At 44.6% G+C, this 22,874-nt stretch overlaps 1 protein-coding gene across 5 annotated transcripts in view; it reads left to right on the top strand.

The window, feature by feature from the left end:
* Window positions 1-22,874, top strand: part of NFATC2 (nuclear factor of activated T cells 2) — a 101,585-nt gene that overhangs the window by 38,251 nt on the left and 40,460 nt on the right. For all 5 annotated transcript variants that reach the window (XM_085314069.1, XM_085314068.1, XM_085314067.1 and 2 more), the window contains exons 5-6: window positions 464-636; window positions 11,597-11,737. In XM_085314069.1, the coding sequence (XP_085170195.1) occupies window positions 464-636; window positions 11,597-11,737 (314 nt within the window). The remainder of the gene's footprint in view (window positions 1-463; window positions 637-11,596; window positions 11,738-22,874) is intronic.

Here is a 22,874-nt window from a genome sequence, read left to right as displayed (position 1 = left end):
ATGCACCACGGCGCTGGGGTGGGTGCTGCTGTGGGCACACTGGTGTGCAGCATGGGGGGGAAATAAGACTCAGAGGGTTATAACATTTGGAGGGGTCCCCAGCCTAAAAGCCACCTAACCCTAACTCTGGCSCTAACCCTCGGCTGGGAGAGGCCTGGGACACACTGCGCCTCCAGGCCAAGGGCCRTTTGGAGGAGAGGTCCAGCAGCAGGCCGCGCTTCCCTGGGGCCTCCTTTGCTGAGCCCTAGTGCGCGTTTGGGGTTTCTTGCTCTGTGACCTGCTCAGATGGCATTATCGAGATCCTGAAGGGAACGAGACTCTGGAGCATCTCTTAACCAAATTTAATTCTCAGGAAAATCAATCCTAGGAAAATTTAATCTTCTTGRCTATCTCTGTGTAACAGTTGATTGGCGAGCAGGGTTGTTAAGCTGTGCCTGTTCTAAGTGGCTTGTGTGCTTGGCAGCATTGACTGTGCGGGGATTTTGAAGCTGAGGAACGCGGACATCGAGCTGCGTAAGGGAGAGACAGACATCGGCCGGAAGAACACCCGTGTTCGGCTCGTCTTCCGCGTGCACATCCCAGAGTCCAATGGCAGAATCATTTCCCTGCAAGCAGCATCTAACCCCATCGAGTGCTGTAAGTATCCTCTGAGATTYGCTTGTGCTGCCTCTTGCAGAAATAATCTTCCTGCCTGGTGCTCCAGCTAGTATGGAGGGAAAAAAACTTACATCCACACAGCGGTCGAATAAGCAAAACACAAGATGCTGTGCGGTTGTGGCACGCTGTCACTGGCTGGCTCGGTGTGACCATGCAACTCTAACTTCTACAAGCTCCTTTTCCTGGCACTGGCAGTTCCACTGAAGTCTGTGGGCTCCTCAGTCAAACAGGGATGGCCCAAAGGTTTGAGCGAAGGTGGGTCAGAGACCTTGTCATGTGGCAGAGGCTGGCTGCCAGATGTGTGCTCTGGGCAGGAGAAGTAAGCTTCAGTAGAAGGTGGGCTCCTTCGAGCGTGCTTGGAGGACAGCAAGGCATTTCAGAGGCTTTGAAAATGTTTATTAGTTTGTTGCTGCTGGATCCTTGTGGCTAGAAGGTCTTTTGTGGGTGTGCTAGAGTCAGTGTGGGCGTGCGTATACAGGCGTACATTCTGTGTGAGCGCGATATTCTGTCTACCTTCCAGACAGTGATGTTATTTTTAGGAGCAGTGCAAGAAGAAGTTGTTATCCACAAGCCTACAGATGTTAGGATGCTTGAAATTCAAACCTGGACCGGATCCCAGCGCAGTGGCCAATCCTTCCTTTTTAAGGAGTGACCACCATCCTCTGATCTGAGCTGTGGCGGGAACAGAGATGAAATGGAGAAGAGGTTTGATTTTGAGGCTAAGGCTCATCTTGGTTATTGTTTTCAAGATAACAGCTCACAGGGGTGTGCAGCTAAAGAAGCTGCAGCTGAACCAGGGAAAGCCCCAGTTATTCTGGTATTTCCCTGAGGGACAGAAGAAAGCTTGCAGTTTTGATTCCTGGAGCAAATCCTACAAGTGTGTAAACTGAGAAACCTGCACCTCCCACTCATTTTAACGTACTGGACCCTGAGAAAGATAGGCCTCCAGCAAAGTGCCCCCAAAGTCACAGTCATTTCTGGAAGGGCTTCACCCACTTTTCTGGTTTATGTGCATCCTGTGATGCTTTTTGTTGGTAAATGGTGCCTTTTCAGTGGTCTGGGGATTTCACAAATACAAAATGAACAGTTTTCCTCTCCCTCTACTGAATGACTCATCGCATTTAGCAGAACTTGACTTGCCATGTGTCATGTGAAGAAAGTCATTGAAGAGCTTCCCATGTGCGAGTTTTATTTATTGAGAGGCAGGTTCTGCTTTAGTCAACTGCTTATTAGTTACAATAAGAGAGGAGCCAATTTTGGATGGGAAGTCAAGAGAAAACATGACTAGTGAATTATTGATGATGGCTTTGAAAAGAACAGTAGAAATGAATAAACAAGGCAAGACTAGGGAAAGGATGATGGACAGGTATGATCCCATGGAAACTTTTGTGAGAAGATACCAACTATCTAAGTGTTTTACCAGCTGTACGAAAACTCCTGGCACCATGAGGGAGAAAGGAGAATAGGGGGAGTAGCTACCACCTTTCTCCATAGGAAACAGTTATGGTCCTTTATGGAACCAGATGGTTGAAACAATAGTGTCCTCCACCCCAACAGGCACATGTCCCAGCTCAAACAAAGGCCCATTTACTAAAGGAAACGTTTGGTAAACTGCAACTTCTGTGGATAGAAAAGGAATCCCAGCAAAGGATCACCAGCTTCCCCGCAATTGCTTTTTCTAGTGAAAACAGCCTCTTCCTGCCTGAAATTTGGAGCTATTTGGGTGGTGAAACTACAAGGGGAACTCTTACATTCACTGTACAGAAAAACAGATAAGCTCAGGGCAAAGGGTGATGGTCCTCTGGTTATGCACTGAGCCCCACAGCTCATGCTCCRGTTATTTGAGCTCTCCTCCTGGAAGAGCAATTCACTCTTTCAGAAAAAGTTAGCCAGGCATTTCTAAGCATCTTTCAAAACTGCACATTATGTTTATGCTCATCATCAAAGAGAGTTCAAGCAGAAATCTGGTCACAGTTTATAGAGTAGACCTCATTTTCCAAATTGCACATGCACATCTAATTTGCTTGTGCAATGACTGCTATTTGCAATAGTTTCTTTAAGATGGCTGAGCATTTATTCTGAGGATATGTTTGCTTTGATGGATGTTAGAGGCATAAAAAGCCACGAGTGGAGGTACTGGTTTAAGTGGCTTATTTATAAGATTATTAGAAATAAATTGAAAATATTAAAATGTTGTCTGCRTAGCAGACAATAAAGTTCCTGGGAGAAAAAAATGCATTTTTTCAGCAAGAAAAAATTAAAGTTTTATCTTTTGGAAAGTGGATATGTTGGTAATCTTGGAGGGATATGTTAAGGACTATCCTTTACTGAATTCATGGAGGTAGAATATAAAGTAATCCAGAGAAATAAGCCTATTCTATTTGGAATGTGTGTTACGTATTTAGCAATGCTTACACATTTTAGTACTGCTTTCTCATCTTAGCAAAGTTCTGGTTAATAACATCAGTTGATTCAKCCAGCATTAGAAATGCAAGATAAATCACACTATAGATGATAAATCTAAGTTTATCCAGGACAGTCTGCATATTTCAGAGCACATAGTCTCCTATTAACTCAGAGAAGTTGAAATCACCTGGCTAGCCCCGATATTGCAGAAGGGGACAGACCGTGAGGTCTTTTCCTTGGGTCCCACCTCCCTGCACCATCAGAGTGCTCTTTTTTCCTTTGTTTGCTTTTCATCTCTTTTTGACACGGCCACTTGAGAACCCTTGTCCCTGAGGAACTCATCTGTAAGATCTCTCCTGTTTAGTAGATGTTAATAACATCCATAGGCAGAGTCAGTAGCAGCTTTAAGATAACGGGCCATTTACCCTAGCCCAGGGGTTCCCCCAGGAGCAACCCTGCCGTTGCTACCAACAGACTGCGTGAGCGCTCTCCCCAGCAGAAGCTGATCCCGGTTAAGAGCTCCCACTGGTGTCAGCAGATCATTAGCTTCAATGATGCAAGACCTGCAAAGTATCTGGCTTTCATGGAGCACTCCGCTTCCACCTCATCTGTGTCACGTGCAGCCCTTGACAGCTTTTAGGAGGCAATTTCACAGGTTCAAAGAATCATCCAGAGCAAGTTCCTCCCCAGGCAGCTGYGTGGAGGGACAAAGGAGGTGATATGTTATTGAAGGATCAGTTATGCCTCAAAACGGACCTCGTATCCGGACGTGCCTGCGCATTCAGCAGTGAGCAGCTCTTTCCTCCTTCTGCCGGCTGATTCATTCTGAAGCCGCTGAGGAGGCAAAAGCATTTGAGAGTCCTCTGATAATTGAAGTGTGGCTGAAGTGTCCGTAAGGGTATCATTTAGGGGTAAAAAGCCACTGTCTTGTGGCTGTGGCTCTGGAAAGGTGAGGAACACCCCTTTCCCCAGGTGCTGCTCTGCGCCAAGGCCCTGCAATGGCAGTGCACCCATGGGTGCCGCGCTGGGTATCCCTGCCATCCGCAGCCGACAGGTCCGTGCAGCAGAGCCTTCCTTGGCCCAGCGCCCGCCTGCACGTCCCGCTGCGTGTGCACACCTGTGCGCACGCGCAGGGGGGTGTCCGGCGCCCTGCTGCTTCCCGGGGCAAGCTGCCCTGTGCCGTCCCATACGCCACCCCTCAGGCCGCAGCAAAATGCTGGTACCGCTCAGCAGTGCAAGGTGTAACCTTTGGGGATCTAARATCAGTAAAGCCCTAATCTTTTAGTGTTTTCAAAATATCATTACTAGGAGAACTGAATATTTTTTCATTGCATTTCTTTGGTACCAAAACATGTTATTTTCGTCAGCATGACTGTGTGTCTGAACACAGAGCTGCTGTCACAGAGCTGGGTGAAGTCTCTGATGTAAAGGGTTACCAAGCTAACTTGCCCCTTTAAATACAACCATACTAACAACAGTCCGCTGGGTGAATTATTCTTGGGAGGTTTTGATCTTACAGAGGTAATCATTATTTTCAGACTGTTCAAACAGTTTCTGTAATATTAGTTCTATTCATTTGCTTTGATTTACCTTTTGCAATGAGCAGAAGCTCATTTCTTGGTGAGTAATTGATCACTGAGGTCACATTTCTGTTCCTTGGCTGAAATGTGGAGCTCAGGCAGATATGCAGTTTGTTTTACTCAATGATATTTGCAACCAGAAATGGCTTTATGCAAATGTCTGAGATGTGCATGTAAAGAGTGTGAGTACCATCCGTACTACATCACAGCTCTCATTCTACTGGGTCTTGGTTAATCCTTTTCAAAGTGTCTCACAGTTCTTGTGTCATATAATCCATGTTTGCTGCTACTAAGCTATGCTCACGAACCCCATAAAATGTAAATGATTGCTCTTGGCATGACAAAGAGAAGGATTTCAAAATCTTATAATAGATATTCCAAGGTGCTAAAAACAAAACAAACAAACCAAAACTTATTACTAAAGAACAGAGTGTCCATCTGAGGAATTTAAATGGTTTCTATTATTGACAGTATTTTGTTCCACTAAATTGGGTGAAATATCTTATTTCCTTTTAATCAATTTCCCTGGAAGTTTCCTTTGTTTTTCTCTCCTTCTAGTAGATTTTCCCATAAAACTAGACATTATGAGCCTGTGATATGTGACACATTAATAACTACAGAGGAAAGAGCTAGTCATTTGAAAGAATGTTGTCTTGGCAAACTTGTGTGTGTTTTTCCTCGGCTGTGAGTTGTGCTGGGCGAATACAATGGCAGGCAAGAAGAGTCCTTGCTTAGCGAGATTAAAAAGCAGAAATGAATGATGTCTCTGCACGTGGGAGATATCCACTTGCAATTTTAAGCAGGGGTGTGATTATTACAAGAGTGGCATGGTTTGCAGTTACGTTTTAAAAAAATTCCCTCCCTTTCATTTCAGCTGCAAGACCATCACCCGGTTTGTCATAAAGCAACTGACACAAAACCAGATGCTTTTTCTACAGTAAAAATTTTCCCTCTCCTAAAACACAGAGTTTAAAAGTTAATTTTGACATTTGCCACTTTTAATGCACAAGCAGAAGATTTTAGTCTGGAAACTCTGAGTCAGACAGAAGGAAAGCTAGTGCCCGCCCTTTCTGCAGGCTGCAAGCCTTGGTATGAGAGTAAACTCCTGTTTACTTCTTGTCTTTGCACTGCTGCTGTTGGTAGAAGCAAGCAACCCAGCCTGTTACACAGGCCAGGGATTTCTGAGCATGAGTTAAGCTCAGCAGATCTCCTCCGCGAGGAATTAAAGGCAAATGTTGTACATACCCGCAGAGATGATCGACAGAGAAGTGAACCGAGGCCATGGTTTTCCTGTCATTAATCACACGCTAGTTTGGTGAGCTGGCTGCAGTTCATAGAAAGTATCATACTTATCTGACACTGCTGCCATCACTGCTTGTCACTGTGCCTTCTTGAGAACATCATACAATAAATTGTGTGCAGAGAAAGGAGGTGGAGAAAAGCCATCTCTTCTTGGTGCTTTTCTTTTGAATGGCTCTGCACAAATTGCTGGTTAAGTCTGGCTGGCAATGAATTCAGAACTGTTGTCATCTCATACTGGGTTCTTTTTCTTTGTAGCTTCTGGGTGTATTTAGATCACAGTTTCAAGACTTCCCATTTAATCACAAAGATTGGAAACCTGCTTTATTTACTTGATCCTCACATAAGCCTCCCACTACCTCATACTCCTACAAGATCATCTAATCCCCCCAGTTAGAAGATCATGACTTGATGTGGTGCATTACTGGTGTCTGCCTACCTCCTAGAGCTGCTTCCTGGCCTTGGTCTCCCCCAGCTCACTGTGTGCAGCCCCCAGCCTCTCTTTGCCTCCCCTTGCTTCCTTCCCAGCAATCTGCACACTCAGAAAGCTCAGAGCGCTTGGGCATGTGATGGATGGGATCAAAGTCTCTCAGGACATTAATACGTTGGATGAGCATTGGGCATAGGAGCTCTGCTTCTATCAACCCTGCCTCAGGCAAGCAGTCAGCCRTAAATAAACACCCGTCACAGGAAGAGGGAGATATTTACTTTGGCTCATTAAGGTTTGCACTGAGGTGGAAGAATTAATCTGACAACAAATTACGCTGTTGTTAAGGCTCTCCTGTTGCTTCTAGGTTTTTTAGCCTCAGACACCTTGCTCCACCTGCCTTTCGCAAACCTGGCAGGAGTCAGTGGCTTGAGCCAAGGGCCTTTGGGGCTTAGAGGGACRAGTAAGGAACGATGAGTCCCAGCTCAAAAGGTGGTTTACTTGGCTTGTGATGGCAGCTAGAGGGAATTAACAGTAATGCCACTTTGTCTTCACTGAATTGGAGGTGTTCCTCAGCCTTGCTCCTTGTGACCACCCAGGATAAGACCTCTCCTTGGATGTGTTCAGCTGTAGGAACTCTGGATGTGGTTTTGCACGTGTTAGAAAGACAGTATAGAGCAGACTTCACTCCAGCAGTTTTCTTTGGCCCCAGCAGTGTGCAGGGAGGCTTTCAGACACCCAGAAGAATAAGGTACTGAGATACTGTGCCGATGCGCAGCTGCTGCAGAGCATCTCCGCTGTGTAAGTGGCAGTCAGATCCATGCTGTTCTGAGCAGAGTTCACAAGCCTGTTTTTCCCAAAAGACAGATCATGTTAGCATTTCTGTCTTGCCTGCATTACCCACACCAGCCCTCCTTCTTATTACACATGCAGGGAGAGCGATTGCCTAGACTGTTCCTCTCCAGGGGCTGTTAAGAGACATTTAGCTTTGGTTAAGACTCCTCATAAAACGAGTCAGTATTTGGGCAAGACAAGGCAGTACTTGGAAGCCCTCCAAGCCGAGGGAAGGAAACATGAGGCTAACGCAGGGCTCGAGCTGCTCATCTGAGTAGATGCATTACCGGAGGAACCCCGAAGGGGAGCGCTGCACGGAGCGAGAGAAAGGGGCTCTCAGGTGAAGCYGAGGTTACTTAAGGAGTACATTAGGGAACTCTGCCGAGGGAGGTAGGGAGCACAACCGAGGTTGTTACTTGGAACCTGCTAGCAGCTATGGGTACTGCTCCCCTGGGTGAGATCTGGAGCCATGATAGACCTAGCCTAGYAGCAGCCTGTCTCATAATATCACTTTATCTTCCCACAAACCCATCAGCCTCTCTGCTAGTAAAGGTCTTGACTGTAAATGCTCTCGATGGCTGTGGGCCAGTGGGGAAGCCAGCAGCACCTTCACCCTACCTTGTCATGCTCCAGCCTTGTGCGTACCCTAGGCAGCATTTGGCCTGTTTGAGTAAAGATATAGGTTGGCTTAACCTTTTCCTCCACTTGCTGGCATAGGGAAGGAGATAACTTGCTCCCCACCACRAGATGTAAGCCCCTTCTGCTCCCCGCAGGCGCCTTTGCGCCCTGCAGCGGGCTCAGCCCGGCAGCGGGACCACTGGGAGCTGCTGGGGCTGGGGCAGGTCGCAGGAGGTGGTGCGGAGCGCGCAGACAGCAGCTCCCTTTCTCTCTCGTGTCGCGGTGTGCATTGTGTTTTTTGGCACCAGGCATCCATGACATCTTGATTTGCAGACAGTCATATAAAATAGAAAAATAATGTCCCCTGTTAATAGGTTGACACACTGCTTCAGGCCAAGTGCGAGTATTTCTATAGCATTTGCTTTGCTGCCTTATGTCAGTAACTGTTGCTATTGAAAGTAAACACCCCAACTGGTTAAATCAACAGCATTTTGTTTATTCAAAGCTCATAAACTCCGGTAGCTGTAGGTCACTTTATGAAGTGCCAACCCCTGGGGGAAGAAAAGGAATAGCGTGAAATTATTGCATGCAGTCCACCCATCATGAGCCTTAGAGGAAGGGGATTTATTGGCAATTAATATTTCTTGCAGAGGAAAATAAAGCAATCCTATTGAGGCAGCTCCACACCAAACCTTGAGCCTCCTTACTAGTGCAAATGGGGAATGGGGTGAGACCTTCTTGCCGACCTGGACAAAAAATACCATCGTGGAAAACGAAAAGKTTTTTTTTTGTGTTGTTTTAGAAAGGGGTTTGCAAACCACCTAGTGGGAGGAGAAATGTGCAGGCAAAACTGGTCAAAGAAAACCTAGTGCTCAGGAARCACCAGAGTTCTCCATCTATCCCCTTTTTCTGATAGCTAAAGGAAGGGAAACTGAAACACCTCCAGCTGGTATTTTTTTTCTTTTCACATCTTAAGTTTGACTGCACATAGCTGTTTGTGCAGTTCCATCTGTGCAGCAGAGCTGGGTGCTGGTGGACACATCCCTGCTTCTATGGCCAATGTGTCCACTGAAGGGAGGCCCAGACTGCAAGGGCTTCACGGGATCCAGCCTTTGCTGAGCAGTAACTGTGCATGGAAAGCACACTGCACAGTTRAAAAATGCAACATGCCAATCCTGCTGCACATTTAAAGCATATCTGGGTTTTRTACACGCTGACAGGACTCATTCCAGGTCAGGGTGAAAGCACCGGCGGAGATGCCGGCTCTGCAGGCGTTCCTGAGCCAGCCTTGCAGCGACCTGCGGGCCGGGGCAGCCACGACCTCTGTCTGCGTGTCACAGGCTTCCAAGCAGCCCTGCCCAGAGCACTGACACTAGCCTGGGGGTGTCCGTAGGATTTTTGGCATTTCCTAAGAGCTGGGTGCGYGCACGCTTCCGGTGAGCGTGCTGTCCTCTCCAGCTCCCTGGTAGGTCGCGGTGTACATAAACACTGCGCTCTATGGAAGTTGGACAGAGACTTGGTCTTCAGCAGTGATTTCCAGCTTGCCCAGATCCAACTGTAATTAGGATGAGTCAGACGGTTATTTCCAGGCTAAAATTTGGCCTCCTTCATCCCGAAAAAGCCTCAAGAACCATTGATCTGTAGGAGGTCAGGTATAAAGCTCTCTCTTAGCACGCTGAAGTCTGTGGGACATGAAAGTTAATCTGGAATTTTGACAATTAGAGTCACTGTGGAAGTGAAATCTGTGGATAAGTAGGAATAAATAGTGTTCAGGGCAAAGTTTAAATGCGTTTTCTCTTGACTRTTGCAGATATGTTTTTAATGATTGCTATTTACTCTTAAGCCTTTGAGCTTACAAATCTGTCTTTGTGGTAAATCCAATTATGAACTCATCAAAAATGTAAGTATTTAGGGAGAGGGATTAATCATACAGCCATGTGAAATAAATTAGCAGCTTCTGTGACAATAATCTGAATATATATATTCTTAATTGGCAGTATCTTAGCCCAGCTGTTTTAATATAGTTGATGGGAACAATGAGTCATAAGGTTATTTTCAATAATTAAAAAAAAACCTTCTGAAATGGCATAAGAGACTGATAAATGTTGAATTATTTATATTTTTAACAGGAATAAAAGCTCTGTGTCATGACTAGCAGGAGGGGCTTAACTGAGCGTGTCTTCACTGGAAAAATTGTTCTCTTCTTCTACGGAGACCTGTCCGAAACATTAATGCTTGTGGTTTTCCCACCAAATACTCTAGCCTTGACATTTTTTCTTGAGTGACAGAACTTGTGCAGCACTCACTGAGGCCAAGAGCCGTTGTATCTTAGGCTTTCTAAAGGATGCACAGCAGTAAAAGGGTGCCTGGATGGACTTGCAGAAAGCGCGGCTTTGCTTCCACACGAGAGGAGGCCCAGCACTGAACCTATAGGAAACGTTTCCTTATTTTTGGCTCAGCAGTGAACGATGTTCAGTGAAGGGAAGACACAACCGCTCAGGGTCTCTTGGGAGCAAGCTCTTTGTCAGAGAAAGTTAAAATCCAGCCAAGACAGCTGTTAAATAGATGAACGGCATCCTCTAGAGGCCTTTGCAGTTGGGTGGATGAATCTGGAGGAGTTTGAGTGCAGGTCATGAACTTGCAGCTCACCAGACCCAAATTGCTGCCCACCTGGTCTGGTCACAGGGAAGCTCATGATGTTTTCCAGCTGTCTGTGTGCTAGGGAAGAATTCTTGCATCTTCGTGTTTTTCGGTTCCTGCTGCTTGTTAGCAAACTGTTGAAATAGGATTGTGGGGAGGGTGACCACAACTCTCTGAGCTTTTCTGATCAAACAGAGATCAATGGAATCTTTCAATGGGATGAGAGGGAAGTAGGTGGAGAGATGGTGTTACTCTTTTATTTTTCTGGCTGCAGAAATGAAGAATAATTYGTGAAAGTCGCACTCCCAGTCTGTGGCCAAGAACAGTGGAGACCTTGGAAATCCTTGGTCTCATACGTGCCCGTCTAAGGTCTACCCCACCCAGGGCGTAACCAGAAATACAACTTCCTTCCAGCTCTCTCKGCATTTTTCTTTGTCTTTTATAACCAAATTCAGTCTGTAACATAGGGATCTCTTTCTTGAATATTTAAGCTGAGGCAAAAAATCCTTGCAAAACGCCACGGCAGTGGCAGACCCTGGCGTGGCTCCCTCCTGCTCACCGGGCTCTGGGTTGCAAACACCAATGTGTGATTGCCCTTCTTGCTGTGTGTGCCACATACCCCGTGTGCACAAGAAGACTGCAGTGTTGTTGGCACACAGACCATTCCAAGCCCCAAATATACTGCCTGTTCTGTAGGAAGCGGTGGGGTCTTGTAGAAGGGTTTTATTTATTTATCTTCTGAAGGAATTCAGCATTATTGAGTGGAATCCTCTCTGCAGGTGGAATTTTTAAGCTCCAGGACTGTAGTGTGCCTGCACTTGAAAAGTTGGCCATTTATTTGGAAACAGAGATGGGCAAGTTCCAGCTCATTCATCCAAGCTGTCCTTTCTCAAGGACAAGGAGTAAGGCCAGCACAGCTGAAACACTGCAGCCAGCTCCTGAATGTTTCCAAATAAAATGCCTTGAGTAAGTTTATTTTTCCCTTTCAAACCTAAATTTAGCACCCTGGAGAAGCTGCTTTGGCAGTCAGCAGATGGTAACGATGACAAGATCAATCTGTGGATAGTTCTGGGAAGATTTGGAAAGTCCTGGTAAAACATAGTTGATTTCATTCATGTCTGCATTTTGTCCACAGCCCAAAGATCTGCTCATGAACTTCCAATGGTTGAAAGACAAGATATTGATAGCTGCCTTGTTTATGGAGGACAACAGATGATCCTGACTGGACAAAATTTCACAGCAGAGTCCAAGGTGGTGTTCACGGAGAAAACTTCAGGTAAGGCGGTTTTCTCCAACTTTCCCTAATGTGAAGGCAAATGGGTAGTCCTGTTTTGTCTCATGGTCTCATCCTAAGAGTATTTGTGCTCATGAGTAACTCTACTCAAGTGAGCAGCACCATTCAAGTTCATCGAAGCAAAACCAAATCTCTTGAGGTAACCATGTGAGAAAAAATAGCCCTAGGAGCAAACATCTGCATTATTGGTCTTTAATTTTTCAGGCAGTGTTGAATAGTAAATCAAAGCCATGTCATGGGGAAGGTTTGTAAGAATGCAGGCATTGAGAACTGGCAGAAACAGGAAACATTATCAAAGAAATGGGATGGCTGTTACAAGTTCCCCTGCGCTAGTTTTGATCTCCTGGTTACTGAACGCTACTGTAGAAATCATAATTGAAATGAACATTTTTTGTTGCAAATGAACTACAAACAAAGGTTAAGATTTCCACTCTTAGAAGTCTGTGGGGCAGGAAACGTGCATAATGCGTATTTTTGTGTCAAAATAAAATTGTCTTCATATTGAGCTGGAAGAATACATCATTTCATCTTCCACATTGCTTCAGATATTTTTACATTGATAGTTTCCACATTACTTCTTAGAAAGAATAGTTTTAAGCGTAAACAAGACCAAGTATTTCCCCATAGTTTGAAGGGAAGCAGTGCCTCCATGGGCAAATGAAATTCAGGGATTTGAAACATGCTGASGTTAAATGGAAAATAATCCAAGATGTCACAGAAAGTACACAAAAATCTATTTTACTGACTGGGAGCCTGCTTACTTAAGGCTTCTTTCTCTCATTTTGATTATCTCTTGGCAGCCGCTGAGCTCTTTGAAAGATTTGTCCCTAACTTCATCACATGTGTTTGAAACATATCATCAGAATTTGCACGTAGCATTTGTATTCGCAAGCCTCACCTTTGTGCTCGCTGAATATTCATTGCTTTCATACACRCAGCTTTGCATCTCCCCAGCATTGCCATTGCAGGTAATTGCACCCGTTGTAATCAAGTGGAGATCTAAGCCTATGGCTCCGTGTACAGGTGTCCTGCTATCCGAGTGGGCAGTTCCGTGCTTTCCTTGTATAATCATAATACACAGGTCCCAAAGGAGTTCTCCAGTGAGCAATCCACAAAAGGAAGGATCAGACTGTAACAAAAATTTCAAATTCAATTCAGTTCAGAGAGTCCCTTGTCACCGCACAATACCATTTTTTTTTCAGTATAGCTGCTTGTTTTAAAAAATATTTTACCAGAGTTTTCAGATAATCTTACTAACTCTTGAATARCTGCAGAAGGAGAATGAGTGGCAGATTGTAGATTATCTATTTTCTCTTTACATCTTGTCTATTTATTTGCTCAACTTGTGCAGACCGAGCTCGAGATAGTCCCAAGCCCTGACTGTATTGCAGAAATATAAATAATAGAATAAGGAATGGTCGCTGGGCTTTATGTAGTTGCTTCACCTCACCTTTAATGCCTTTACTGAACTTTTTATTGTGCTTTCATAATGGTGTGCCATAATAAACATCACCTGATTTCTAACTCTAAGATTTCCTGGCCCCAGAAAACGTGCTTAGTGTGGTCTAATGGTTAAAGCGGGTAGCAGAAATCCAGGGTTTGTTGTTTACAGGAGAAAATGCAAACAAATGCACTCTGCTGTAATTAGTTACCTGTTTTCTCAGTGCTGTTACTCATTTCTTTTCTAGTATCATATGCATGCAGGCATTTCATCTCACCTCACTAAACAGTATGTGTATTTCACTGAATTCTCTAAGCCTTTTGCAAGAGGATATTTGTTTCTTTACAAATGGTCTGGACTTGTTTAACTTACCCTTCCATTAGGCTTGACTTTTTTATATTCTAAATAATGTGCTCTGGAAGGATAATGATGATGTCCAGGGATCAAGAAAGCACCGTGCAAACATGAAAGGCCAGATTCTGCCACCCTTCACTCCTCAGGATTTCAGCAAGGCAAAGGACTGTGCAGTGCAGAAGAGCAGCAGCCTCTTTGACTGAAACTGCACAGTCCCTTTGTGCAGCTATGAAAACAAGTTGCTTTTAGGTTTTCTGTCAGTAAACCAAGACAGGGAAGCAGAACTGATCTGTCCAGTAGTTGCAAGAAGGGATTTGAGAAATTTTAACCCTTGAGTGAATAGCATGTGCATGATTTATAGGGTCTTGCCTTTGGCAAAAAATAACAGTAGAGCCAATAATTTCTGCGTATGGGCATCAGCTGGTGCAATGGGAAGACGGCATGCCAGAGGTCCCAGTTTTGCCACAGACTGCCAGAAAGCTGTGCAGTTTTACAGCCTTGGGGCTGCTGAATGGTGAAGGTTGAGCTGAGCGCTCGGTCCAAGCCCTTTTCTTGGCATCCTGCATTTCCTTGCAAGGCTGTGTGTTAATTCCTTCCCCACCACGCTGCTGCTGCTCTGCCGATGTCAGCGAGCTGGGCCGAAGGTGCTTGGGAACATGCTTGGCGGCCTGTGGTGATACCTGCCCTGGGAAGGCTTTGCAGTAACCAGAAGTGAGGAGGTAACTCTTAATGCCATTTCAAGGAAACGTCTGAAACGCCCAGCCCCTATTCCCACATGAGAGCAGAGAAGCCCCTAGCTGGGATAGATATTAGAAAGTAAAAAGAATAACATTTTTCGTACTATATCCAAAGCTTTTCTTCACTGCTGGAGAAACTGCTTTTTTTTTTCTTTTTCTTTTCTCTTTTTTTCACCTCCTGGTAGCCAAGAGGTGCCTGATCCAGGACTTCCGCGCTGGAGTCCCACATCCTGCGCAATTGCCCCCGCTGCCCCTCGGCCTCTGCCGACTGTCTGTCTCGGTCAGCGGGATGCTGAATAAATGATGAGCAGAGGGAGTACATAGCGGGTTGGAGGCCCACGTTCAGCTCCTTGGTCTGAATCAGAAGCTTGCATACAGTTTTGTGGTTTGCAGCGTGTCATCTGTGGGGCTCTCCTCCGCGCTGAGGGCTAGCGAGCTCTCTGCGTAGCCACGCTCTGTTTTGCAATGCAGCGATCCCTCTTACAGACGTTGCACTGAAGTGCTTTTAAGGTGAAGATTGCTTTCTTTAATAGCACACAGGAATACCTTAAGGTGAGGGAGGTGAAAGAACTGGCCTAGATGTGCAGATCACRTAAAGTCTGACCTGACCCTGACTGACTGCAGTAGACTGGGAGTTAAAGCTTTGTGCATGGGTCATCAGAGATTGATGAGTGTCCCAACCTGCTTGAAAATCTCCTCATTTTCTCTTACGCACCTGTGACCTTCAGCTTCCTTTCTAATAAACAGTAGAAAATTGAAATGATCATTTCTGTGGCCATGCCTAATCACTGTTGCATTAGGCTGCACGAACATAGAACAAAAAAGGGCATGTTTTGTAGCCTGGATTATTATTATTATATTATTATTAGAAATGTTGCCRGGGGCAGGTGGAGGTGCCTGCTGCATTCGCCTGCAAGTGCTCGCTCGCTGCAGCTGGGGCTTGCACGGCGCCTTGCACAAAGCACTGATAAGCTGCTCCGAAGCAACTGAAGCCGCAATAAACAGCGTGGTGGGCGGATGGCACTGTGCGCGGTGACCCTGTCGTCGGTGCAGCCTCTTCCAGAATCACAAGCTTGCACCTTGGTGAAGGCAGGAAGATGCCCCAGCTCTCAGGGGATGCTCAGTTTTCTCTGAGTTTCATTTCAGCAGCATTCGCAGTTCTCACTTCTGCTGTCAGGTTTAGCTATAGTGACAGTCGTGAGATGAGTAATGTGGACAAGCTTCTAGTAGCCTTGGGCATGTTATATTTTGTAAAATGCTTGGCTTGGCTTGTTTATCCATCGTTTAAGATGAGGGCAGCAAGACTTTCTATTTTTTCCCTCCACCAAAAAAGCTTTGGGTAGGCACAGCTCGTGCAGTGAGAGTTTATCCTGTAACCTGTTTCATAAACACTCCAAAATTTGGAGGTACCGTGAATCTGGGTCAGGATCAGTGTCTGCAGTGAAGTGGCTGTTAGAAGGTCCAACTTGATGGGTTAGAAAGCAGAGGGCTGTGGAGGTTCACGGCTGTAGATCAGGTTTCACCCTCAGACTGGTGCTCAAAGCTATTGCATTTTCCTCTGGATTTTGTAGGCRTATTTTCACCCACCACTAGTGACACAGAGAGAGGTAGAACCATTTCATATACACAACCAAAATCCAAAATACCTCTAAGAACAGTAATAAATAGTTGTTATATCTCTGCTCCGCAGCACTTCAGAAAGCATGCTTTTCCCTAGAAATATCTGGGGAATGAACGAATACTCCCCAAATTAGGCTGTGATAGCATTATGAAAATGACTGGCTTGCTGTAGTAGACTGACTGCAAATTCCTCCAATTAACTCGCCACCCAAAGCTCTGTAAAAGACTGTTATTTTAAGCTTGTGACAGGAAACGGTAGCAGGAAGTGAACTGAAGGGGCCGGAGCGAAGTGCTTGGGGTGAGAGCGATGGGAGAAAGTGCTTGTGTGTCTGAGATGCTGATGCCTAGGTGTCAGCCACTTTCTTAATGATAAGGTTTACAACATGCAAGTGTTCTAGTTTTAGGTTCCTTTTAATGTTATCTCTTACTAAYGAAAGGTTGTAATCTTCAACAGCTATGAGCGGGGGAGCTCATGAATTTGGTAGAGTCAGCCCAGCATACAGAAGCAGAGTTTGTCTCAAGGAGTTTTAAGAACCAAATGTTGCTTTAACTCAAAGAAACATAGCTGAGCTCATCTGAATAAAAATAGCCAAGGGGAAGCAACTGGATCTGATTGCACAGCTAGACATTTTTGAAGTGTGCRTATTCTTTTAGTTTTGATCTGGAGGAGAAGGCTCAAAAAAGGCATCTTACAGCTAACAAGGATTTTGAATGTCCTGAAGGTCAAGGGTGTTAGTGTTTTGTTTGGGGTCCAGATGTTACAATGTAGTTAAAAAAAAAGAAAAATTTTGGAATTTCCCCTTTTATTTGTTTTAATTATCATATAATAATTTGCAAGTCAGATGCTGTTGGTTGCATTGTGTTTACTTCTATTTGTGTACTGGTTACTGCTGCTCTGCTGCAAGTGATAGGGAAGTTTCACGTTTCTCTGGGAGAAAAGTGCAAATGGACTGTGCTTTCCTCTGCCAAACTCTTATGGTGGCCACATGGACATCGTGAATCATCACTAGGACAATGTGGGTGGTGGAGGAACAACCCAAACAGAAAGCGTACATCTTTGGAGGGAATCCACCATAAATCTCTCAATTCAGCTAGGCAGTGTAAAGAGAGGAGGTGGCGCACTCTGCACCCTTTGAACTGGTGCAGCTGTCAAGGTCTCTGAAGCACAGACTCTGAAAGTCCATTTTAAAAAAAATAAATCTTTCCAGCCTCTAGATTCAAGGAGTGGGATTCTACTRTCTTTCTCCCTGGAGGTCCTTCATRTGTCCATCTTCATCTCAGAGTCTTGTGACAGGGGGTTCAAAGGGTGCCAGTACCTGGAGTGGGTGAAGGCGTGCACCATATGAAGGTCCACCAGAGTTCCTACAGGGCCAAGGCTCATTGTTCCAAAAAAATCAGATCATTCCCATTCTTTGAAACATACTCCTTCCAGTTCTAAAAGCAAGCAAGCAAGCAGGTACTGAAGTGATTTCACTCTCAAACTGCACTTTTCAATGTTCCTGCTGTATCATATGCAAGCAGATGAGTGCAGCAGCACTTTCTGGTTTTAGAGTTTCCACTCTCTGGAAAAAATGTTGTTTATAAAGCGCAAGAAGTTGGACTTAGTGATGCTCTCAGTCTTCATGTACTACTCTCTGCAAAACTTTAAATGAAATCACAGCCCACTAGAAAGCTTTGGTATTCACAAGTTATAGCTGGGGAGAGCAATGATTTGTTAAAATATATGTTTAATTATAGTTAAAATGCTTAATAGATAAAAAGACAAAAACTGAAGAATTTATAGCTTCTTCTGTGGCTCCCTTCTGGCCTGCAGCTGCAGCAGTAGCTCARTGCGTCTGGGCGTTTGGGCACAGGATTTGCTTATGAAAAGCAGCCAGGGAGTCCAGTGAAATGGGGTAGATCTGTTGTTAATGGGGTGTGGGAGTCCTCAGCATTCAACCCAGGAGCAATGACCTTTTTGGCTCTGCTCTGCCAGGCCATAAAGGGAGGAATRGGGCAGGAGCTAAAGGGAGACAGTATTTTACTTCTAGCCTTAGCYCCTGTGGAGGTTAAAGGCTGAGTCTGCAAAAAGTATTTCCCCAGATCCCTGGTGCATACTGACCGACATTTTATCAAAAGTAAAGCAACTATTGCAAGTGCTCTTGTATGCCGTAGAGGAAAAAAGAAGAAATCTCTGGGAATAGTTGTAGAATTAGCAAAACTGTCAGCAGTACCCCTGTAATTTAAAATTACTCAATTTGTTTGGAGTGTGTGAAATTCTACACAGGGTATACAAAATAAATTTGTTTTCTGGGTAGTTTAGGTAAGCACACAATCACTAGCACTTTCTCTGCTCTGCTCATTTTGTGGCTGGAGTCCAGCATTTAAAGCTGGATATTTCTAAGTGGAGGCACATCTTCTCCACTCTAAACCTGCAGAGTGATGAGATGATGCAGGGGAATAAATTTTACACGTCCCTGTTGGGAGGCCCACCTGATTTTTACATTAGCTAGAGGTGACCGCCTTACAGGTTAATCTCCTCTCCTTATGCCTTGCAGTGCAGCAGAGTAAAGTGGCTGCAAAGCAGAGCCCAAGCTGTACTTGGTTGTACTTGTGCCAGAGAGATGTCAAACTTTGGCATCCAGGCACAGAACTGGGGAGGAGCAGGGAGGTTTGGGTCTGTTCAATTTTCTGTTTGCTCTTTTAAAGTAAAAGGGGAAGGCATCTCAATAAATCCCATCATTTGGGAACTCTGAGGAGTAASTAGCGCTAATGAGGCAGATTAAAGTTTGCCCAGTCGTGTTGTGCAGGCTAGAAGGTTTCAGGGAACACCTCCCTAGTCTCGCCCTTGCTGAAAGCTCAGCCAGCCTTTTTGCCTGCAGGTTTGTCCCTTGGCTGAAATGTACCACCTGCCTCAGGTGTTCTTGTAATCCCGCGGGGCAATTGGCAGGCATTAAATTGGGGATCTCAGAAAAACACTGCAAAACTGGAAAAAATCTAAGGCTCACATGCTCAGAAATGCAAAAGAGTGTAGTTGCAGAAACTGAGTTGCCATAGCTGTTAGAGACTCAGCGAGACAGGGTGGAATCCAGTGTTTTGGAAGGTTTCCTCGTATGACACAAGATTTTGGAATTTTACAGCTGGTAAATCCTTATTAACATAGGCAGCCACTACTGGCCTGGATTCCCTGGCTCACTGTTTACTATGGGGGCGCCTAGTGGAAGTACGCCTGGTCCTGATTATTCAGCTTCGAATCTTAATTATTTAAAGAGAATATTAAAAAATAATAAGAATTATTGGAATAAGCAAAAGGCAGAGAGAAAAGCTCCCATCACCTGTTGACAGAAAATTGATCATGTAAAAAGCTGGCATGGGGAGTGGAATTCCCTATTCTCCCACTTAGTCATCGCATCCTGGTGTGACTCATTTTATTACATGGAGGTTCCCAGTGGTTTTATTTTGAGTGGAGCTTTTGTTTAATAATTTATACACACATGCATGCACACACACACACATTCACACACACATACAGTCTTAAAAAAAGAAGAAACAAATCTATTTTGATGAATTGGCATAGGGAATTATTTGGAAGAGCCTTGGAATGACAGGCTGCGCCTGCTGCTTCACTACTCAGCTACTGTATCTATGTTTTGTTATTGAATTCCTCAACAATAGATGGGGGGAAATCTCCTCTAGACTTGTTCTCACTGTGCAAAATGTCAGATTTGGGGCTGGGCTGGATGGCGGATGACTAATCTGTTGGCCTTTTACCTCTTAGACCTTGACTTGTATCTTTGGCCTGGGTGACTCAAACTCATATTCCAGTGAAATGAAGGCACTGGCTTCTGCTCACCATAAACAGAGCTTAATTAACTGCAGTGGGCAGTCTTGGTTCAGAAAGAGAAAGAAATGTGTGGAAATGAAGCTCAGTGAAAAATTCTATAGCTCTTCTTTTGTGAGGAGTAAATTCATTCGTGCTGTGTTTGCTCTAAAGTTTGAAAATTATCCCAGAGTAAAAGCTTGTAAGGAGACAACTGCTTGGGAACAGATTCTGAGCACCATATGCTGGCATGAAGCAGAATAACCTTCTCAGCTGAAATCAGTATTTGTCCCCTAAAAGAGCAGCAGAGACTTTCTGCAAGTTTTGCACTGCCTGCAAGGTTTCCACGTCTTGAAGTGCTGTCTGTTCTGCTAGGAAGTGTTCACTTTTATTTGCCTTGCTCTTGGAGTGGCTTAAGAAGCCTTTACTGTTTTCCAGGGATGCCTATCTTCTACTGATAAAAGCTGGCAGAGATAATCTGTGTGTTTTTTTGGAAGACCTTCTAAGAAATGCAGTGAACAGGGACAATTCATAGCCAAACCCAAAGGGAACTTTGCAGAAATGTTTAGTGAGAGCAGCTGCCCTACCAGCTACTGGGCTCGGTTTCTTTGGGGAACTAGCATGGTTTGCTGCCTGGGAAGAAGGCAACAGGTTGTTCATTAAGTAATTTGTGTAATGCTTGACTGAAAAGCAATATACATTTTCAAGTGTAAAATCACACACGGGCACAGAATCACCTAGAGAATCAGCACAATAGTACACTTAGTCTTCAGCTGGAGAGACCTGCAAAGAAAATTTCTTGAACCCCTCAGTTCATCAGTCATACTTGTTCAAATAAAGCAGTAAGTTTGTTTCTCTGCTAGTTACTGACCCCAAAGTCATGAGTAAGGGATCGTGAATAATGTGTAAAGGCTGTAACCAGTTCAAGAAAACCTTTAATTGGCTACTTAAAAAAGTCCTGTAAGAGACTGCAGAGAATCACCCAAAATGTTCCTAATGCAGCCTGACATTTTGATTTTCCCCAAAGTTTGAAGCAAGACTTTTGGTATGATCACAGTTTGGGTTAGAAAGGGTAGAATTACTTTCTTCCAACAACTCATTCATTCCTCCAAAGAGTGCTGACACAATCAGATCTCTCATCAGGTCTTAATGCTAAGTCTCATAACCCTGAAGCAGCACAAAAATCTCCATTTCCTGAACATTTCACTGACCTGTGGTGTTAAAGACTTGCCAACTAAGACAAACCATTAAATGAGCAGGGAGCTACAACAGTAAAAATATTGCAGGAGGCAGCCATGGCTGGTAAGACGTCAGGGTTCTAAATCCAGAAATATTTTATCATCTTTAGTGGAACCACTGCTCTTTTCATGGATTTGACAATGCGCTCCTGCGTGAGCCATGCATGTCATGGGACCACCTGTGGGGTGGTGCTGGCCAGTGAGTGCAGCTCCCTGGACAGGCCAGGTACCACTTGCAACTTGCATCATGCACTATTTCTTCATCTTCATGCTTGCACTCTTATAATAGTTCAGCAAAAACGATGCTCTTGCTGTTTTGCCATTTTCTTTACGTCTCTGTTGAAGCGGGTTTAATTTATGCAATAAACAGCTATTTGTAGATTTTAGATTAAATTATCAGTCAAGCTGGGGCTTAGTCGTCTTGGTTTGCAAGCAGGGAGGCTAGCGGCAGTTTRTCCCATTTGTGGCAAGACAGAGTAAGAGGGTAATTAAGGCTGGCAGGAACGTCAGCAGGTCACGTAGCACGGTCTCCTGCCCCAAACGTGGCACATCCATGGCGTTTAGGCATCCTAGGTCCTGCCGTTGTCTAAGCATTATTATTTCTAGCACATCCATCTTTACAATGAAAATCACATCTTGACTGATGACTTTCTTCAAACAATCACTTCATTGAATTCTAAAAATTCTTATTTATGCATGATTAAAGAGGATAAATATGCTAAGCTGATGGTTTTGTGGAAGTTTTCTCTGTTCAAAATTTCCCCATGACTTGGGACCTTTGGAGGGACCTTTGGAGGGACCTTGCATGACTTTTTAATATATTCTTCCTGCTTTTGGTTAGCTCTCTGAGTGTGCATAATTACGAGATTTCTTGTCATTTCCAGCAAAAATAATAGATTAAAGTAGAGAGTTATTTATGAACGCAGTTTTATTTTTCATTTTATTCATGACCTCCTTCATCCTTCTGCCAAAAGCTCACTGTACTGTGTGTATCCAGAGGGGTTAAAGCAAGAGCAAATATTGATCGTCTCAAATTAAAGTTTGTACATTCACAACTATTAAAGTGAAGCAGTGAGACAGATGGAGCCACATCATGATGTTTAAGCGTAAAGGTCAGTGAGTGAGCTGCAGAATGGTTATATTCAACAGCACTTTGGTGCTTAAAGACCAGGAATTGCCACTGCTGACAGATCTGTTAGAAACCTGTTTAGCTACTGTGAGCAGGAGTATATCCAAACAGAAGCATCTATCATCATTAGAACAATAACCCCAAATACATGTATTTCGTGTTTGATTGGGGTTATCCTCATTCTTACTCCTAATCCCCACAGACTTTGGACTCAGCCTAAGCATCATTTGATTTTTATGGTGGGCCTCATTAGCTTTTAGTGCTTTTTCAGTGGCTCAGTTACTAAATCAAATCAACTGTAATTGTGGCTGCATATGCTTCACAGGCCTCCTGAACACGGCAGATGACTCTGAGGCCCATTTCTCCTTTATTTTATGTGTTTTGGATGGGCGAATCCTTTTGATTTCTACCTTCTATGTGAAGTTAATGCTGTTAGATCAGCACAGACTGTTTGAATTTAAGCAGTACAGGAACAAAAATGAAAACATTCTGCCTGGAGGAAAAACGGTGTCAAATATTCCCGCTTGGCTGTCCTTGCTGTCAGGACATCTTCATATTGCACTGCTTGGGCGGATCCTGATGCGTGTCTCTCTCCGAGCTTTTATTTCGTGACATGTTTTGTTGCGTCCTCCTCTTTCCTTCAGCGGGCTGTAAAAACGTCTCTAGCTTGGGTTTTTTTGAGGTGTGAGAGGTCTCTTAATACGACGGTTGCGCTTCGCGAAGCCTGCCCGGACAGGGACCCCGCCGGTCCCGTCTGCCGGGGCCGGGGCGTCGCGCCGGGGCCGGCGGCCTCCCGCGCGC

The sequence above is a fragment of the Rhea americana genome, unplaced genomic scaffold (assembly GCF_003343005.1).
Source record: "Rhea americana isolate MKP2758 unplaced genomic scaffold, rheAme1 scaffold_4, whole genome shotgun sequence".
NCBI classification, from domain to species: domain Eukaryota; kingdom Metazoa; phylum Chordata; class Aves; order Rheiformes; family Rheidae; genus Rhea; species Rhea americana.
The sequence above is the reverse complement of the archived record's forward strand: the minus strand, read 5'-3'. Positions and strand labels throughout refer to the sequence as shown.